The sequence below is a fragment of the Scleropages formosus genome, chromosome 7 (genome assembly GCF_900964775.1).
Source record: "Scleropages formosus chromosome 7, fSclFor1.1, whole genome shotgun sequence".
Classification (NCBI taxonomy): domain Eukaryota; kingdom Metazoa; phylum Chordata; class Actinopteri; order Osteoglossiformes; family Osteoglossidae; genus Scleropages; species Scleropages formosus.
This window is the reverse complement of record NC_041812.1, coordinates 20,836,911-20,852,258: the sequence shown is the minus strand read 5'-3', so window position 1 is coordinate 20,852,258 and position 15,348 is coordinate 20,836,911. Positions and strand designations below refer to the sequence as shown.

The 15,348-nt window shown below is 39.5% G+C and overlaps 1 protein-coding gene across 1 annotated transcript in view; it reads right to left on the bottom strand.

Annotated features, from left to right (window-relative positions):
- Positions 1 to 5,434: 5,434 nt before the first annotated feature.
- Positions 5,435 to 15,348, bottom strand: part of LOC108926278 (neural-cadherin-like) — a 107,127-nt gene continuing 97,213 nt past the window's right edge. The window contains exons 31-33 of the mRNA XM_029253661.1: positions 12,703 to 12,947; positions 6,535 to 6,689; positions 5,435 to 5,923 (exon numbers count right to left, since the gene is read on the bottom strand). Coding sequence (XP_029109494.1) covers positions 5,435 to 5,923; positions 6,535 to 6,689; positions 12,703 to 12,947 — 889 coding nt within the window. The remainder of the gene's footprint in view (positions 5,924 to 6,534; positions 6,690 to 12,702; positions 12,948 to 15,348) is intronic.

The following is a 15,348-nucleotide window of genomic DNA, read 5'->3' as shown; positions in this document are numbered from 1 at the left end:
GCAATTCAAAATGAGGAGGCACTGGGAGAACAAGAACATCAACATCTACATCTGTGTTCAGTTTTATATAAAACTGAGTTTAAGTTTTGCAGGTTTCACCTGCAAGATGCTCATCGAAGTCACTTATGGATACCTTATGTCTCATAAATTCGCCCTGTATAATTAATTCCTTTATCGCTTGCAATTTTATGACAGAACGAAATGTACTTGTGAAAATGTGTTCTGGTTTTGTTTAAGTGTAATTTGTATTTAACTGTCTAACCTGAAAAAATATATATACACACACACACACACACACACACACACGTAGTGAGAATTACACTCATATTGATTTCACTCAGAAGAGAAAAAAGCCAAGTGCTCAATTTGAGGTTGGTATTGCAATCTTGCATTTGTATTGTTTTACTCAACGGGACTTATATTTCATTTTATATTTTATTTTGAGTAGTTTTGCCTTGGGTGACATAATGCAATTTCTTGACTTGATTGTTACAAAAGGATATGAATGAAGTTTCTAATGGAACAAGTCAGCGGAACAGAAAGAACCAGGGAAACTAGAGAAATCAAGAACCACCTGTCTGTCTTGTAATTTATTTCAACACTGCTGTGAGGAATAAAAACAACTACTGCATGCACTTTTTCTCAGGCGTAGGGGATGTTTAACAACACCTGCAATCTCGTCATCTGTCTTACTTTAGATTATTAGACCGTATTAGACTGTTACTTAAATGTGAGGCTCTGAGAGGGCATGTGTCTGTGACCGGCCTGTGAACAAACCAAGGTAGAGAACCTTCTCAAAGCTCCAAGGCGAGCTGGGCCAAAGGAAGATACCGTAAGAACTAGGTCGTGGTACAATCTGAACAAGATGGAACTAAATATTAGCATCATCTAGATTCAGAGGTTAGATGTGATTTAATTTTTAATCGTAATGCTCCCCCCCACACTCATGTAATATTTAAAGTTGAGGTGTGTTGTTCTACGGCTAGTTTTACATCTTGAAATCTTGCAGTTTTGCTTCACGCTATCTATCTATCTATCTATCTATTTATCTATCTATCTATCTATCTATCTATCTATCTGTCTGTACATTTGTATGTATCCTCCATATATCTGTGTTTCTCTGTAAGTATATATCACTTATTTATCTGTGTAGGTATTATCTATCAGTCTGTCTGTATATCTAACTTTTTGTATATGTGTGTACATGTGGTTGCATCGTCTTTCTAAAAAATTTACAGTCGTGTCTGTGTTTGTGTGTATATACAATGTGTATCATCTGTTTTTCTGTGTATGTATGTGTCTATCTGTCTGCCGTTCTATCAGTCTATGCCTGTGTCTGTGTACATGTGAAAGTACCTATTAATGTATCAGTCTATGTGTGTATATACAGTATATCTACATATTTTTGTATGTACATTTACATTTATTCATTCAGAAGATGCATTACTTCGAAGTTACTTACAGACTTATGGAGTAACTAATTCACTTGAAACACATGTCCTTGGTGTGTGAGGGGAAAATGAAGTATCCAGAAGAAACCCCTGTGGACTCAGGGGGAACATGAAAACTCTACCCAGACTGAACAGGGACCAAACCCACATCCTCTCGCACTGTCTTAGCAACGTGCTGCCCATGTGTCTATCTGTGTATGTATGTGTGTTTTGATGTACATATGTATGTATATATCTATTTGTGTATGTATCTATGTATCAATCTACGGTATATATGTTTATATGTATGCATTATCCATCTATACAGTACTGTGCAAAAGTCTTAGGCACTTAGATGTTTCACAAAAATATTTGTTTTAGATGGTTATTTGTCTTCTGCATTAATGTCAATGGGAAAGAGCATACTTTAGATTTCCAAGCATTCCTTTTGCAAAAAGTTACAGTATTACAGTAAGGGTTTTGTATGTCATTAAAGAAAGAAAGTACACACACACACACACACACACACACACACACACACACACACACACAGAGTCTGAGACCCTTTGTCCTGAGCAGGGTCACGGCGAACCAGAGCCTAATCCAGAAACACAGGGCACAAGGCTGGAGGGGGAGGGGACACATCCAGGACAGAACACCAGTCCATCGCAAGGCACCCCAAGCAAGACTCGAACCCCAGACTCACCAGAGAACAGGACCCGGTCAAGCCTGCCGCGACCCCTCTCGGGACAAACGGTTGTTGGAGATGGATGGATACTAAGCTTTGTAGGAAGTTTAAATAAGAGCATTATTTCTGGAGGCATTCTCACTTTACAGCTTTTTTCCCCAAACAAGTGCCTAAAACTTTAGCACAGTACTGTATTTATCTGTCCATCTTTCTGTCCATCTATGCATTATATCTATGTCTGTATGTATGTATACATGTATGTACTTGTATAAATTCTTCTGTCTTTCTAACTATTTTGTATCTATTTTTTAAATTTATGACAATGGTAAGACAGTGATTTACCCATTTATACAGCTGGATAAATTTTACTATATCATTTCAGGGAACATACCTTGATAAAGGGTGCCACAGCAGGAAGTGGGATGTATCTGTGCTAACGTATCTGCATAAGCATATTGTGTTCATGCAATGTGTCTTTGCTCCACTCATTTCTTTGACTGGTCAGTAGGTGATGTGTTCTGTTGGCTTCTTTTGGTATCAAAGGAAACCGTAGAGCTGAACTTCCCAGTGCCCACCTGGGGATGAAAACACAGCCGTGTTTTTGTTTACAGTCTTGAGAAATGTATGGATCATCTGTGCTGTGTATTCTACACAAGGGAATCACCAAACACTCTCCTTTCAGGCATTCAGTAAGAATTTTTCCTCTGGCTTATTTAACACTTTCCTGGGCTAATAAGTCATTGTGCTGCTGTGGTTAATGCTCTTCCGAGTTTGTGCTGCCTTGGTTCTGGTTGCAGGGTGTTAAATTGGTGTTAAACCCAATTTCATTTGCATTAACAACCACTTTTCCTCCTCTAGAGGACAATAAAATACATTACTCTGTCTCAAGTGTACTCAGGGTTTACAGTAACATACTGGCTCTAACAAGAACAAAAGGGAATGAAAACGTGTTTACTGTAATTCAGCAGTGTATTTAATGTCCATATTTTACCCATTAGATTTTGTGAAAAATTTGAATGTTTTTGTTAAAATATAGTGGAATCTTTCTTTGTATGCTGCTTAATAATGATTTGAGTACAAATATAGGTACAAAGCTCTTCCATGCCATATTATTAACATATTAAACATAGCGGAAACACAGAGAAAATGTAGCGCATATTTGATGTCAATATTGATAAGATTATCAAACATGTTTATTTATTTTGGGAGAAGAATTTAATAAATGTAAACTGACTTGCGACATCGTCAAAGACCTTAAAGTAAAAGACCTTAACATAACCATTTTTTTTTTAAAATAAATTGAATTTATACTTCCATTATTCATAATTTCACATTTTTACTTACTGAAAACATTCACATCTGTTGGTCCAACACAAAAATAAAAGCCATCCAGGGCTCACATATAATGGAAACCACTGACAGCATAAACCAGTTAAACAGCAAGAAATCCAGTGAATACAAAACACAATACCTGGAAAATGCTCACATTTTAATTGTAATTGTTTTTCAGGTTATGAATCCAACTCCCTTTCCTCTACAGCTGGCCACAAAGAAACTATTTCCTCTGGGTTTAATTATTAGGGATGCATTCTATCACAGGAACGTTCCCCGCTCTAGCATCCAAATCATATTTCAGCTCATGTTGCTACCTCCAGAAATTGGCACATTCAAGAAAAAAAAAGAAAAAAAAATCAAAATCGTTGACTTTAAACCACCACAAATTACCGGGCCTCTTCAGCTGACAGCATGACTGCCAGCTATCAGCTCACATTAGGATTACAGTTCTGATGTCTTTTAACCCACTCCTGTTTTTTAAAGCTGTGCTGTCAGGCCCGCATTTCTGCAAAAAAAAAATATATATATGAGGAAAATGCTATCTCGAAGTGTGTGGAACACAAAATGTCAGCATTTTGTCATTCACCAAGAGATCATACAGCATTGAGCGTTGCAGGAAAGCGTATTACCGTGTTTCAATTCAACTTTGCCGTGCAACAAACCATTTTTACAACCGTGCCCTTCTCTGCCTGTAACTTCTTGGTATAATCTTCCCTTCACAATCACATTAAGCACCACATATTCAAAGTGCTTTCTAAAGAGACGCACCACTTTCCCCAGAAAACACTCTGATTCCTTTTTACACAGCTCAAAGCTGTTTTGCACCTTATTTTCGTTAAAAAAAGAAAAATACTTGGGAGTTTAAGAGGTTATTTATTCCTGTATCCTAAACATTAAAACAACGTATAATGCATATTTCATACTAGCACTATTTTGATATTTTTCACCACCACTGGGATTTCGAGACACCTTCTATGAACGGTGCAGTTTTCCGAATCTTTCAAAGAAAAAGCGACATGCTGTCAAAACGACACGGAAGTTGTATTACTGTAAATATATTTATATAGTTTCACGAGTTATAAGGACGTCAGTGACTGACCCTTTGGCCCAAGGCTACAGAGCTAGAGCGATTTGTAGTTTCCTGCCATTCCCTACAGAGCTCAATAACAGACTGAGTCACATGAGCGCTTCAATTACTTCCCAAAGTTCTGCTAATTTGAATCGATCATTGCGATTTAGCTTCATCAAACAGCTGAAGTGCTCTGCCTGCTCAGCAATATGCCCTAACCGTGAGGATTTAAACTCATGAATACATGGACAGTTTATACACGAAGCCTCTCTCGTTTGATCTTAGGCGCCTGCTTTAAACTTTAAAAATAGCTGACTCAAATTCAATCTGAAATCCAAGTTGTCAACCCCCAGTTTAACACCAATCTTTAAATTTCTATTGCGTTGCATGCTGTTTTACCGTGCTCTGCCTTTCACATCTGTGGTAAATAGCAAAACCTTGAGGTAAAACCTTGGAAACTTAGGAATCAATGAATGGGAACTCGCCTTTGATTAAAGAACCTATGACGTGAGCATGAAGCGCTGCCTTCCTGTCGTTCAAAACATCTCCCAATGCATATTATGTAAATTCTTATTAAAATTCGGATTATACATATGTACCTGGAGGTTACAAGGCAGAAGCAAAGGATAAACCTCACATTTGACTTACAAATTGAACATTTCCCAACAAAAACATATCTAATATGTCAGTCAGTGCAGTAAGGCTGGGCTCAGTCCTTTCTGTACCACACTAACCAGTCTCATTTTCTTCATAAGCCTTTGGATAAATGACGTTTTAATCTCAGGTGAGGGAAACTGTCTAGAAAAATCCAACGTTTGAGACTTCGTCAAGTGTCTCCGAGCAGCAAAAATTCAACTGCTGTTTATTTTGCTCTCCTTCGAGAGGGGATATCACTTCCTCTTCTGGGTTCGGTCAAAGATTGCTGGACTCTGCCCTTTCGTATAGGGCTCGGAGCTTCTCAAAGCGTGGGCCCCAGTCCTTCAGGCAGTCTTGGCTTCTGTCCTCATCTAGTCCGGCCGAGCTGAAGGAGCTGAGGGATCCAGCCGGCGAGCCCCCGCCCTCTGTGGAGAACACCTGCAGTGAGTCAAAGGGCGCTGTGTCTGGGTGCTGGTCCACATCCCGGATGATCTCGCACAGGTAGCGTGCCAGGTCCTGGCTGGAGAAAGACAGGCTTTTACGGGGTAGGTGGACAGTTTGGCTCTGGACTTGGGCCTGGGTCTTAATGGGTGGGACGTCCCGACGTACAGCGGCAGGGGCTGGGCCCAAGGCGAGGCTGCTGCTCTTGATCGCATCCTGCTGCATGGCGGGGTGGAGATGAACCATGCGGGACCTGCTGTACTGAACAGACTGTGCTGGGCTGGGCTGCAGAGATTTCTGCAGCTCTGCCATGTCGTAGGCATTCTAAAAAAAAAAAGATTAAAACAATTATAAAGAGATACAGAACTCACTATTCATGGAGTCTTTAGTATAGCATCTTTAACAAGTAGTCAACCAACCCAAAAAACTTTAAACTAGGTTGCACTTTATGATGAGATTATATACCTATTTGGGCACAAGGGAAGACACAGCATTACCATTACAACATATGGAACATCAAACACACACACACACACACACACACACACACACAGAATCGTAACACTTACACCTGCTTACCCAGCTGTTAACTGTTCCACCTTAACACATACAGTATACCTAATTACATTAATACCCAGTTGCTATGACTCCCCTATTTAAGCTTCTGCGTAACAGTGAGAAAGGCCTTGCCCTGAAGTGAGAGGCAGAAGGACCAGTTCAGATTCCTTTCTTCTTGACACCTCACCTGGCCTAAGATTACTAGAATATTGAGCACTTAATCGAGAAACCAGTCAGTCAGAGTCAGTGTCCTATTGTCCTAAAGACCAGGAGATTTGTTTCATCATGTGTAGAAACTCAACATATTTATGCAGGTGTTACTGAGAGAACTGCCAGAGCATGACAGCTAGCATATGGAACATATGTCAGGGTCTCACCTGGTCCTCCTCTCCTCCACCCTCCTCATCATAGTTGAGCACGTTCTCGCGGATGTCCTCCCAGCCATCGTGATGGGCCGATACCTGGTACATGCCCTCCTTCAATCCCTTGTAGCTCCTCCAGCGTGTCCACAGGAAGACACCTAGCAGCAGCACTGCAGTGCACCGGAGACAAACATAAGATCTGAATAAAACAAAGCCATATTTTTAATCCATGGTGCGACTTCCTAATTTCCATGCTATTGGAAAGTCAACTCGGTATTTTTTTAAATTAGTTGTACACACAGCACCTGGTTACAGCAACATTGAGACCGAAACCGTGCGCAGAGAAATTGCACTGAATACTATACATCCACATGAATTATATATACAAATAGATCCACATACATTAAAGAAGGTCAAAAGGCTACAGTTTTTCGCGAGTACTAATGAGTTCCAGAAGGGGGTCTAGACACTCCAGAATTTCTCTGATTATCATGCAGATCAGTTTTCCAAGAGGAAGAAAGTTAAACGCTTTGATCATCTTTATGTCTACAGAAGGTAGTTCACGTGTGGACAATAACAGTAAAATACAATTCCTTGCCAAATATGCTACAGTAATTAGCCTTTCTTCCATAACTTATTTATAAAATACATTTTGGTTGCAATTTAAAAAGAACATAGAGGTCAACAAATTTAAAAAAAAAAAATTGTTAAAGGGTTTTTTGAATGCCTGAAAGAATCCCATTGTAGTGAGCTTGTATCTTACTACATTTCTGGAATAAATATATGCAGTGCCGGGAATGGCCTTCAAAATTCAAATTCAAAAGACAACTCAAATTTCCTAGGAACATCCTACAAAGATGCACTGAGGCAGATTCTCAGGTTGGGTAATGTTCACAAGTGAGGGAGCTGCCTGACCAGTTGAAGCTTTGTAGCACGAGTTGCTGTTTCACAGCTGCTGCACAATGCTCCAGAAAAAGGCAACAATCCAATCAGATGTTCAACAAAAATGTGAAAAGTGTAGCCAAATAAGTGAAAAATTGATTTCAAATAAGTACTTTTTCCCTGAAGCTTAAAATAAACCAGTTTAATTTGACAAATGCATGCAGTGCTTTTATTTCCCGCATGGTTGAGGCCATTATAGATTTCCATATATTCAGAGTAGCTGAGCAAAAAGACATGTACTGTCGGCTGCCTGAGAACAGACCCTGGTGCTTTAATAAATGCAAACGACAATTAATTTTGCAGAAATGTTTCTCTGCACTAGAGGATCGTAGATCAGGGACAAGGGAAGGTGAATATATTGCATGATTTCACAAAAAAATTCATCACTGCTCACAAAAGGCAGTCAATGCAGTATCATAGAGGTATGTCCATGTTGGTAAACCATGGTAAGAATGCAGTGCTTTAGCTGGGTTATTAGCTCCATTACAATTTTCCTTCCTGTCCTTTCCCTCTCCTACGTTTTCTTCAGTGTCAGTGAGGCTGACTTTAATAGCTAGTAATAGTTTTTTTTTTTTTTTTTTCTGAGCACACACGAGGCTACCAGACCTATAGAGATAAGCTGTCATGCCTTGCCACCGTAATTATGAAATCAGTCTGCGAGTTAAATTATTGTGTCAAACCCCTTAGAAACTTATCAAAGTCGGGTAACTTCTGGAGACAGTCAGAAAAACAAAATCAATAGCATTTAACAAACTCTATTTTTTTTGTCACACACACACAAAAAAGACCAGCTTCGATGCACATTTGCAGCGCCACCTCTACTGACGAGTTACGGTGCATTTGCTCCTCAAAGAAGCACCGATGCAAAGACAGAACACAGTCCCTTTCTGTGTCCATCACAGAGGACAGACAAATTGGAAGCGTCTCTGTTCTTGTATCATCACGTGCTTTGAATGCAGGGCCGGCCTTACGCCAGCTGAACCCATCTGACCCAGTGGGGCACAATGATGGGGCTGGGGGAGGGGTGCATAGAGCATTAGTGCAAAACTGCTTTTCCAAGTTTATATTCATTGAATCCTTATCTAACGTCCAAGATGATCCAAGGGAGACTCAACAGCTTTGCAATATTCTTCATAAAACGTGATGAAGCAAGAAACTGACAAAAATTTCATGTAGTTTGCAGAACAGAAAGCATGAAACATTAATTATAGTCTTGTGTGAACACGTTTTATGTGAAAATATAAGCCAATAAATATATTCTTTTGCTTTTAATTCAATGCAATAGTATATATTCATGATGCCTAATTCAAAATAATCTTAAATCCAGGAAATGCACCAAAAACAGTCCAAATTGAGTCCTGCAATTGCTTGAACTGAATGCCGCTCATTCACTGCGCAGCAATCGCAAGTTGCCAGGCTATTTTTGTTCTGCTCGACACAACACAGCACATGTCACTAAACAGAAGATCCTGCAGAACACACTTGTACTGACGAGTTAATACAGACAAAATAAAAGCTCCAAGATTCTACTCTGCACTCTTACTTGTTGAATCAAGAGCTGTCTTTAGGGTTTGTACCCCTGAGCTAAGGTGTAAAGTGAGTGTCAAAAGTGTGAGTACACATGGGAAACACCTGTATGGGACAAACTGGAGAGAAGAGTGAAAGCAACACACAGGTGTCAAGCATCTCTGGGAACTGCTCTGGAAGAGACTGGAGGACAGAACAGCTCATTTCCAGCTCTTTTTAAAAATGTTAATCAAATTCTTCAAAAAAAAGCAGCAAGCATATTGAAACTTTTGACTGATACTATAGCAAGCAAAACTCTTAGGAACATGTCTCTCCTGTGGGTTTTTTGAGCATATCTTTATAGTTTGCGTGGAATATATTACATTTAATAAAACAGAAATCTTTGCCAACAAAAAGAACGGCGGCCACTTCATATTATTTCCATGAAACATTAACATTGTTCAGATAAATATAAACTTCTCTTTTTGCGGCTGGATACTTTTTCTGGATTGAAATGGGCTGATTGGTATTTAATGAGGCTATTGGTTCCAGCAAAGGCAGTTGTACTGCCCCCCTACTGCCTACAGGAACCAGAGTTGAGAGGCCCAGATCTACACATTGGCAAGTTTCCTGTGCTGCTCCCAAAAGATATGCAAAGTAAATAAATCAATCTTGCAAAAATAAATTATATATTGTATTATAAGGGTGGGGGTGCGGTGGCGCAGTGGGTTGGACAGCAGTCCTGCTCTCCAGTGGGGTCTGGGGTTCGAATCCCGCTTGGGGTGCCTTGCGGCGGACTGGCGTCCCATCCTGGGTGTGTCCCCTTCCCCCTCCGGCCTTACGCCCTGTGTTACCGGGTAGGCTCCGGTTCCCCGTGACCCCGTCTGGGACAAGCGGTTCTGAAAATGTGTGTGTGTGTGTGTGTGTGTGTGTGTGTGTGTATTATAAGGTGTTTATGTGTGCATGTTCTGCTTGCTTGAATTTTTATTGTAGTTACTAAAAAACACTAAAATCAGTAAATTCTCTGCCATTGTCTTGATATATAGTATTATTTATTATTTATAACACACATTTTGCAAAAAGAGAAATTTGATTTTGCATAGTGTGCATTTAAAGAAAAAAACAAAGGCTGTAAGCAACAAAAAAAGAAAAAAATGTAACTGTTAAAGTGAAGATGAATAGTCTTAAAAAATTCTTTTTTTTCTGAGTTAAAAAATATAGCCTCATGAGCTGTAGAATGCGGAATGCAAGATAGATAACAAAATGGAAGCATATTAGTAAAAAAAAAAAGATTATGATTAAATTCAGTATAAAATCTGCATAAGTTTTCAAAAACTTAAATTTGCTATTTGCAATATTCTGTAATTAAGTGTGAGAGACTACGAGTACAGAAAAAAGAAATGGCTTATTGATTTTTAAAAATTCTACAGACCTGCAGCTTCAGATAATGATCTGACCCCCGCCTGATTTCTTTTCTGTTTTTCATGGTTATATCAGGGCAGAACAGACTCATATCCCTTGCTAGCTACGTGCGCCAAGTGGAACACTAATCACTGGTCATTTTCTCATCGAGAGAGATATTAACACTGGAAAACACATGCTTTCTTCAGAATAATTATCATGCACCACCAGCATCACAATTATTTTACAGAGAGAAGATATTTCCTGCAAAAACAAGGATTTTCAGTATTGAGTTACATTTAACTAGCATTTACGATGTTAACAGACGGGTATCAGACAGTATCCTGCCAGTATTTTTAGCTTTGACAAGGACATCTAGGAGAAGAAGGAAAAAATCAATTTACTTACAACTTGTTAGTACATTAGGCCTTAATCACAGTTAATAGATAGAATGCAAAAATTTAAGCAACAGCTGAGAAAGACCACTACTGTAAAATATGTACATATATTTACAATATAAGTTAATCATTTTAAGCACATTATGATTGTATTTTACTTGGTGGCATTCCCTGAGTAATGCATTTTAAATTAACTGTAGAAATAACTTGCAATGGAATAAATGCTACCCAGAAAAAGCGCCTGAACACACTTCTTTGCCAAAGTGGCTGTGAAAAGGATGCTTCCCAGAGCAAATTATACAACTTTATAACAGATCTCTCTCGGAAACTATTGACACGGAAATGTCCTATATTACGTCACATACATTTCTCTTTCCTCAAGTGGCTGCGCAGCCCATGTTCATAATCCGAAGGACTCTAGGGTGAGGGCTGAGTGTGTCTGAAGACTGAGCGAGAGATTCGCTCCCCTTACTGAGCTATCCACTGCGAGAGGTATAGGAGCAAAAACATTATAGTGTGTGTCGAAGGACACCTGTGCTCCTGCTGGAATCCCTGCACTGTCCTGACAGTCCACTTAAAGTCCTCATGGAGTCCTTATAAAGAGAGTCCTAAGTGAGTATCTTGAGTCCTCACAGAGTCCTTACGGAGTCTATACAGAACACCTACACAGTCCTTACAGATCTTAAAGAGTTCTTACAGTTGTTATGGAGTCCTTACAGAGCACTTTTTAATGAATGCCTATGCAGTCCATAGGGAGTCCTTATGGAATCCTTATAGTGTCCAAATGGAGTCCTTTAAGAGTCTGCCCGGAGTTCTTACAGAATCTTTATGGAATCTTTACAGAGTTCTTACGGAATCTAGAATACCTACACAGTCCTTACGGGATATGCTTATGAGTTCCTTTCAGGAGAACGCACATGTTCTTCCTATCAAAGTTACAGAGCTCTTAGTAGGGTATTTTGAGTGTTTGCAGAGAGCTGTAGAGTCCTTTACAGTGGACTGTAAAAATATAAGGGTACAAAATTAAGGACCATACAAGCCTCCTAGGTGAACAGCAGTAACAGTCTATACGTATTTATCCTCATGTTTACAACAAACGTGTTTTTTTTTTCTTTCATTTTTTTTGATATGTTGGAAAATGTAGAAGGTTTCACAGCCTGGCACCAAATACTCTGCAGTGCGTGTTGGAGGGGAGTCCTGTTCCTCAATGTGTGCTCACTGAGATAAATAGGAAGTGTCAGTGTATGAAGATTTTTAGTGGGCAGCGGAGGTGGTACAGCCAGCACTGTGGTGTGGAGCCTGAGGGCTGTAGCTTCTGTAATAAACCCATTAGTCAGGAAGAAAGAGAGCCCCCATATCAAGTCTGTTATTTTAACCAATTGGATTCATAACCAATTAGATGGATCTTACAGGCTGGGCTTTAACCAGGCCTAGAACAACGACCACAGAAATAAATCACTGCCTTATTTACTTCATTTTCAATACTGGCTGCATTATTTCACTTTCTTTGTTTTACGTAAATGCATTTTATGTGTATTATTTATGTAATTAACATTTATAAAGTGGTCAGTCCTATCCTTAATCATGCTAGTGTTTAGAGTACCTCTATCATCATTGCATTTTCCCATGACATTTAATCTAATTTAGCAACTTCTAAAGGAGTAAAAGCCCTATCTGGGAACTAAACCTCTGCTGTAATGACAACAGGTTTAAATCCCACCACCTGCTAAAGTAGATGAAGTTACCTCTCCTGAATTGGTAAAAATTACCTGGCTGTGTAAATGGGTAAATCATTGTAACTGGCAATGAAGGACAACATTAGCTAGAGAGCAAGATGAACATATGCCTATGCTGAGCACATGAGGAATGTTGGGGGAACCAGAACAGTGAAAAATCTAAAGAATATGGACAACAAACATCAAGATCACATCATTACCTAGGAGCGCCATGAAGCAGATGCAGATGGCGAACATAGAGCTGAAGCTGAGGCCCAGGTCATCGCGGTAAACTGCCAATGTGACCTCGCAGTGGCGGCCTCTGTAGCCCTCCGGGCACAAGCATGTGAACTTGGATGGGGACTGGGCCACACAGGTGCCACGCTGGCATGGCCGGTTGGCACACAGGGTATACACACAGAACCTTCCTGTGGCGTTCTCCTTCACCATATGGCTTGAGGGGCACCTGAAGCAGGAGCAGGAACACCAAGTTGCTGGTAATTCACCAATTTACTATTACTACCAAATTATTTATAATAGACAGACATATTATTAATGCACAAACCATGTTATGCACAGGTACCTTGAGTAACCAGCATTCAAGTTACTACTTTTCAAAGATACAAACATTTGCTAGTTTATTTATTTAGTTTCACCATTCTATTTTCTAAAATTTCTTTGTTGTGGACTGAAAATGACCTGGGTTTCCACTTTCTGCTGTTAGTAGGCAGCAAAACACACTCACATAGAATAGAACAATCCAAAGGCATCGTTTTTGGCTGGTAGAGAATGCAATAACACCACAGCCAATGAAATGAAATATGGATTTTTCATGATTATTAATTGATTCTGCCATTGGCTCAGCCAAAGCAAGATACAGAGTAAGCTTACCACCAGCAGTAGGAAGCCACAAAGTGCATCAGATGTAAAGCACCTTATGACAAGCATTTATGCCGAAAAGGCTGCTTATCCACCACATGATTAAAGCTTATTCACCAGTGAAGCCGAAACCAGAAACAATAGATCCAAAAATGAGTAATAAAAAAGCATGGCTTTTCCGATGAAGTACTGTTCTAACCGAAATACTAAAATAAATAGACAGACAAAGTTAAAGTGTTCTGGCATAGGCTAAACAAGGTATAGCCGAAACACAGGAAAAATTCACAGCATAAGGCCTAGGAGTCTAAAGATTTGGATGGTTAATTTGACAGGCATGGACACAGACTTCACTGCAGAGAAATTTTCCACAAAAATGATTTTAGAGTTTTCCATGTGGGGAGAAGCTTCGCAGAGCTGTATATAAGTGATTTCATTCAGCATATGTTCTTTTTATTTATTATAGCTGTATCCAAGAATTTACGGAAACTATAGAGTGAAAAAAATAGAGGTAGGTGTCTATTATTACACTTTTAGAGTCCAAACTGAGAGTGACCAAATGTTGACAAACATTTTTTTAAATGAATGGGTTCCATCCTGGTCGCCAGGTTTTTTTTTGTCCCAAGTCGAAATGAAATGCATAGTCCGTATTTAAGGTGAAACACTTTTTAATACTTTCTTCACACACCTTCCTCCATTACACTCCAGCACCACCTGATGCAAATGAGGATTTTACTCAACATTCAGCACAAACTTATGCATCCTGTCTGTTCTCGCACATAGTTTTCTGCATCTTCCAGAAGGAGCGCAGCACTGTCCTGCATGTATAAATCAGAATGTACTGAACTGTAGGCTGAAAACTATTGCAAAATAAAATCTTGTGGGATCCTGTCCACGGTCTTCTCTGCCTTATGCCCTGTGAGTCCAGGAAGGAGTGACACTGAGACCCTTTATTGTATGAGCTGTTAACGAAAACAGAATAACTAATAAAGGTTTTACAGCAAATCTTTATTTCTTAACTTTTTTAAGCTTTAACTGGTTTTTCCAGAAACTGAAATGTGAATAATTGAATAACTTCTGTAATATTAAGCTTTTATTGATCCTGAAGCAGCGGTTGGATTTATTAACAGTTCAAGTTATGAACTGATTTTTGGTACCGGTTATGGTTGCAAATTTAGGCAAGAGTGTTCTTTGAGTTATTAATACACTGAGTTATTATAAATACCAAGATATTACAAAGCAAGAGAGATTATTAGCAGCCCTGGAAAATCAGTTTGATTCTCAGATGCACGCATCGTTCATTTGTGTGCAGGTGTTTCAGCAGCAGTCGAGATGCCATCAGCACAAAGAGAAAGTTTTTTTCCTCACTTCTCTGCACTAATGACAACATCTCGATGGATACCAAAACATGTGCAAACAAATCACTCTGCCATGCAGGCGCCAAAGGATCAAATACCTATTATTAATACACCAAAATGGCATACAGAGAGAATGAAGAGCAACCTAGAAAAGCTTAATGGAAACTCTACAGAATGAATGGTTTCTGTCACACTGAAGTGTAATTGAATGCTTTATAAATTTGAAAGAAGGTTCTTTAGACTCAGGTTCATGGGGCAGAACACATAAATGTGGCTGCAGAAGAAAATACACTCAGCCAAATTAATTTCAGGGTTGGTGTCCCCAAGATCTACAGCCTGCAGGTCTTGCGTCTAAACCAGAGATGAGCCTGAGAGTGGCCAGTGTGTTTAATCTACATGCAACTGAAAGACAGTCGTTAGTCCCATTTGCACCGGAGGTGTGTGATTTGTTGTTTGAAAGCGATCAGTCCTCGCAAATCAAATGGATCTGCTCACACCCTTTGTCACAGATGAAGCAGAATGTGTTTACAGCACTTCCCTGTGGGAAAGAAGTTTAATGTATCCGACCTGGGCTTAACAACAGGAAGCAGCAGTGTGGGGGAGAGGTGCCAGGCTCAGCACCATATGGAACGC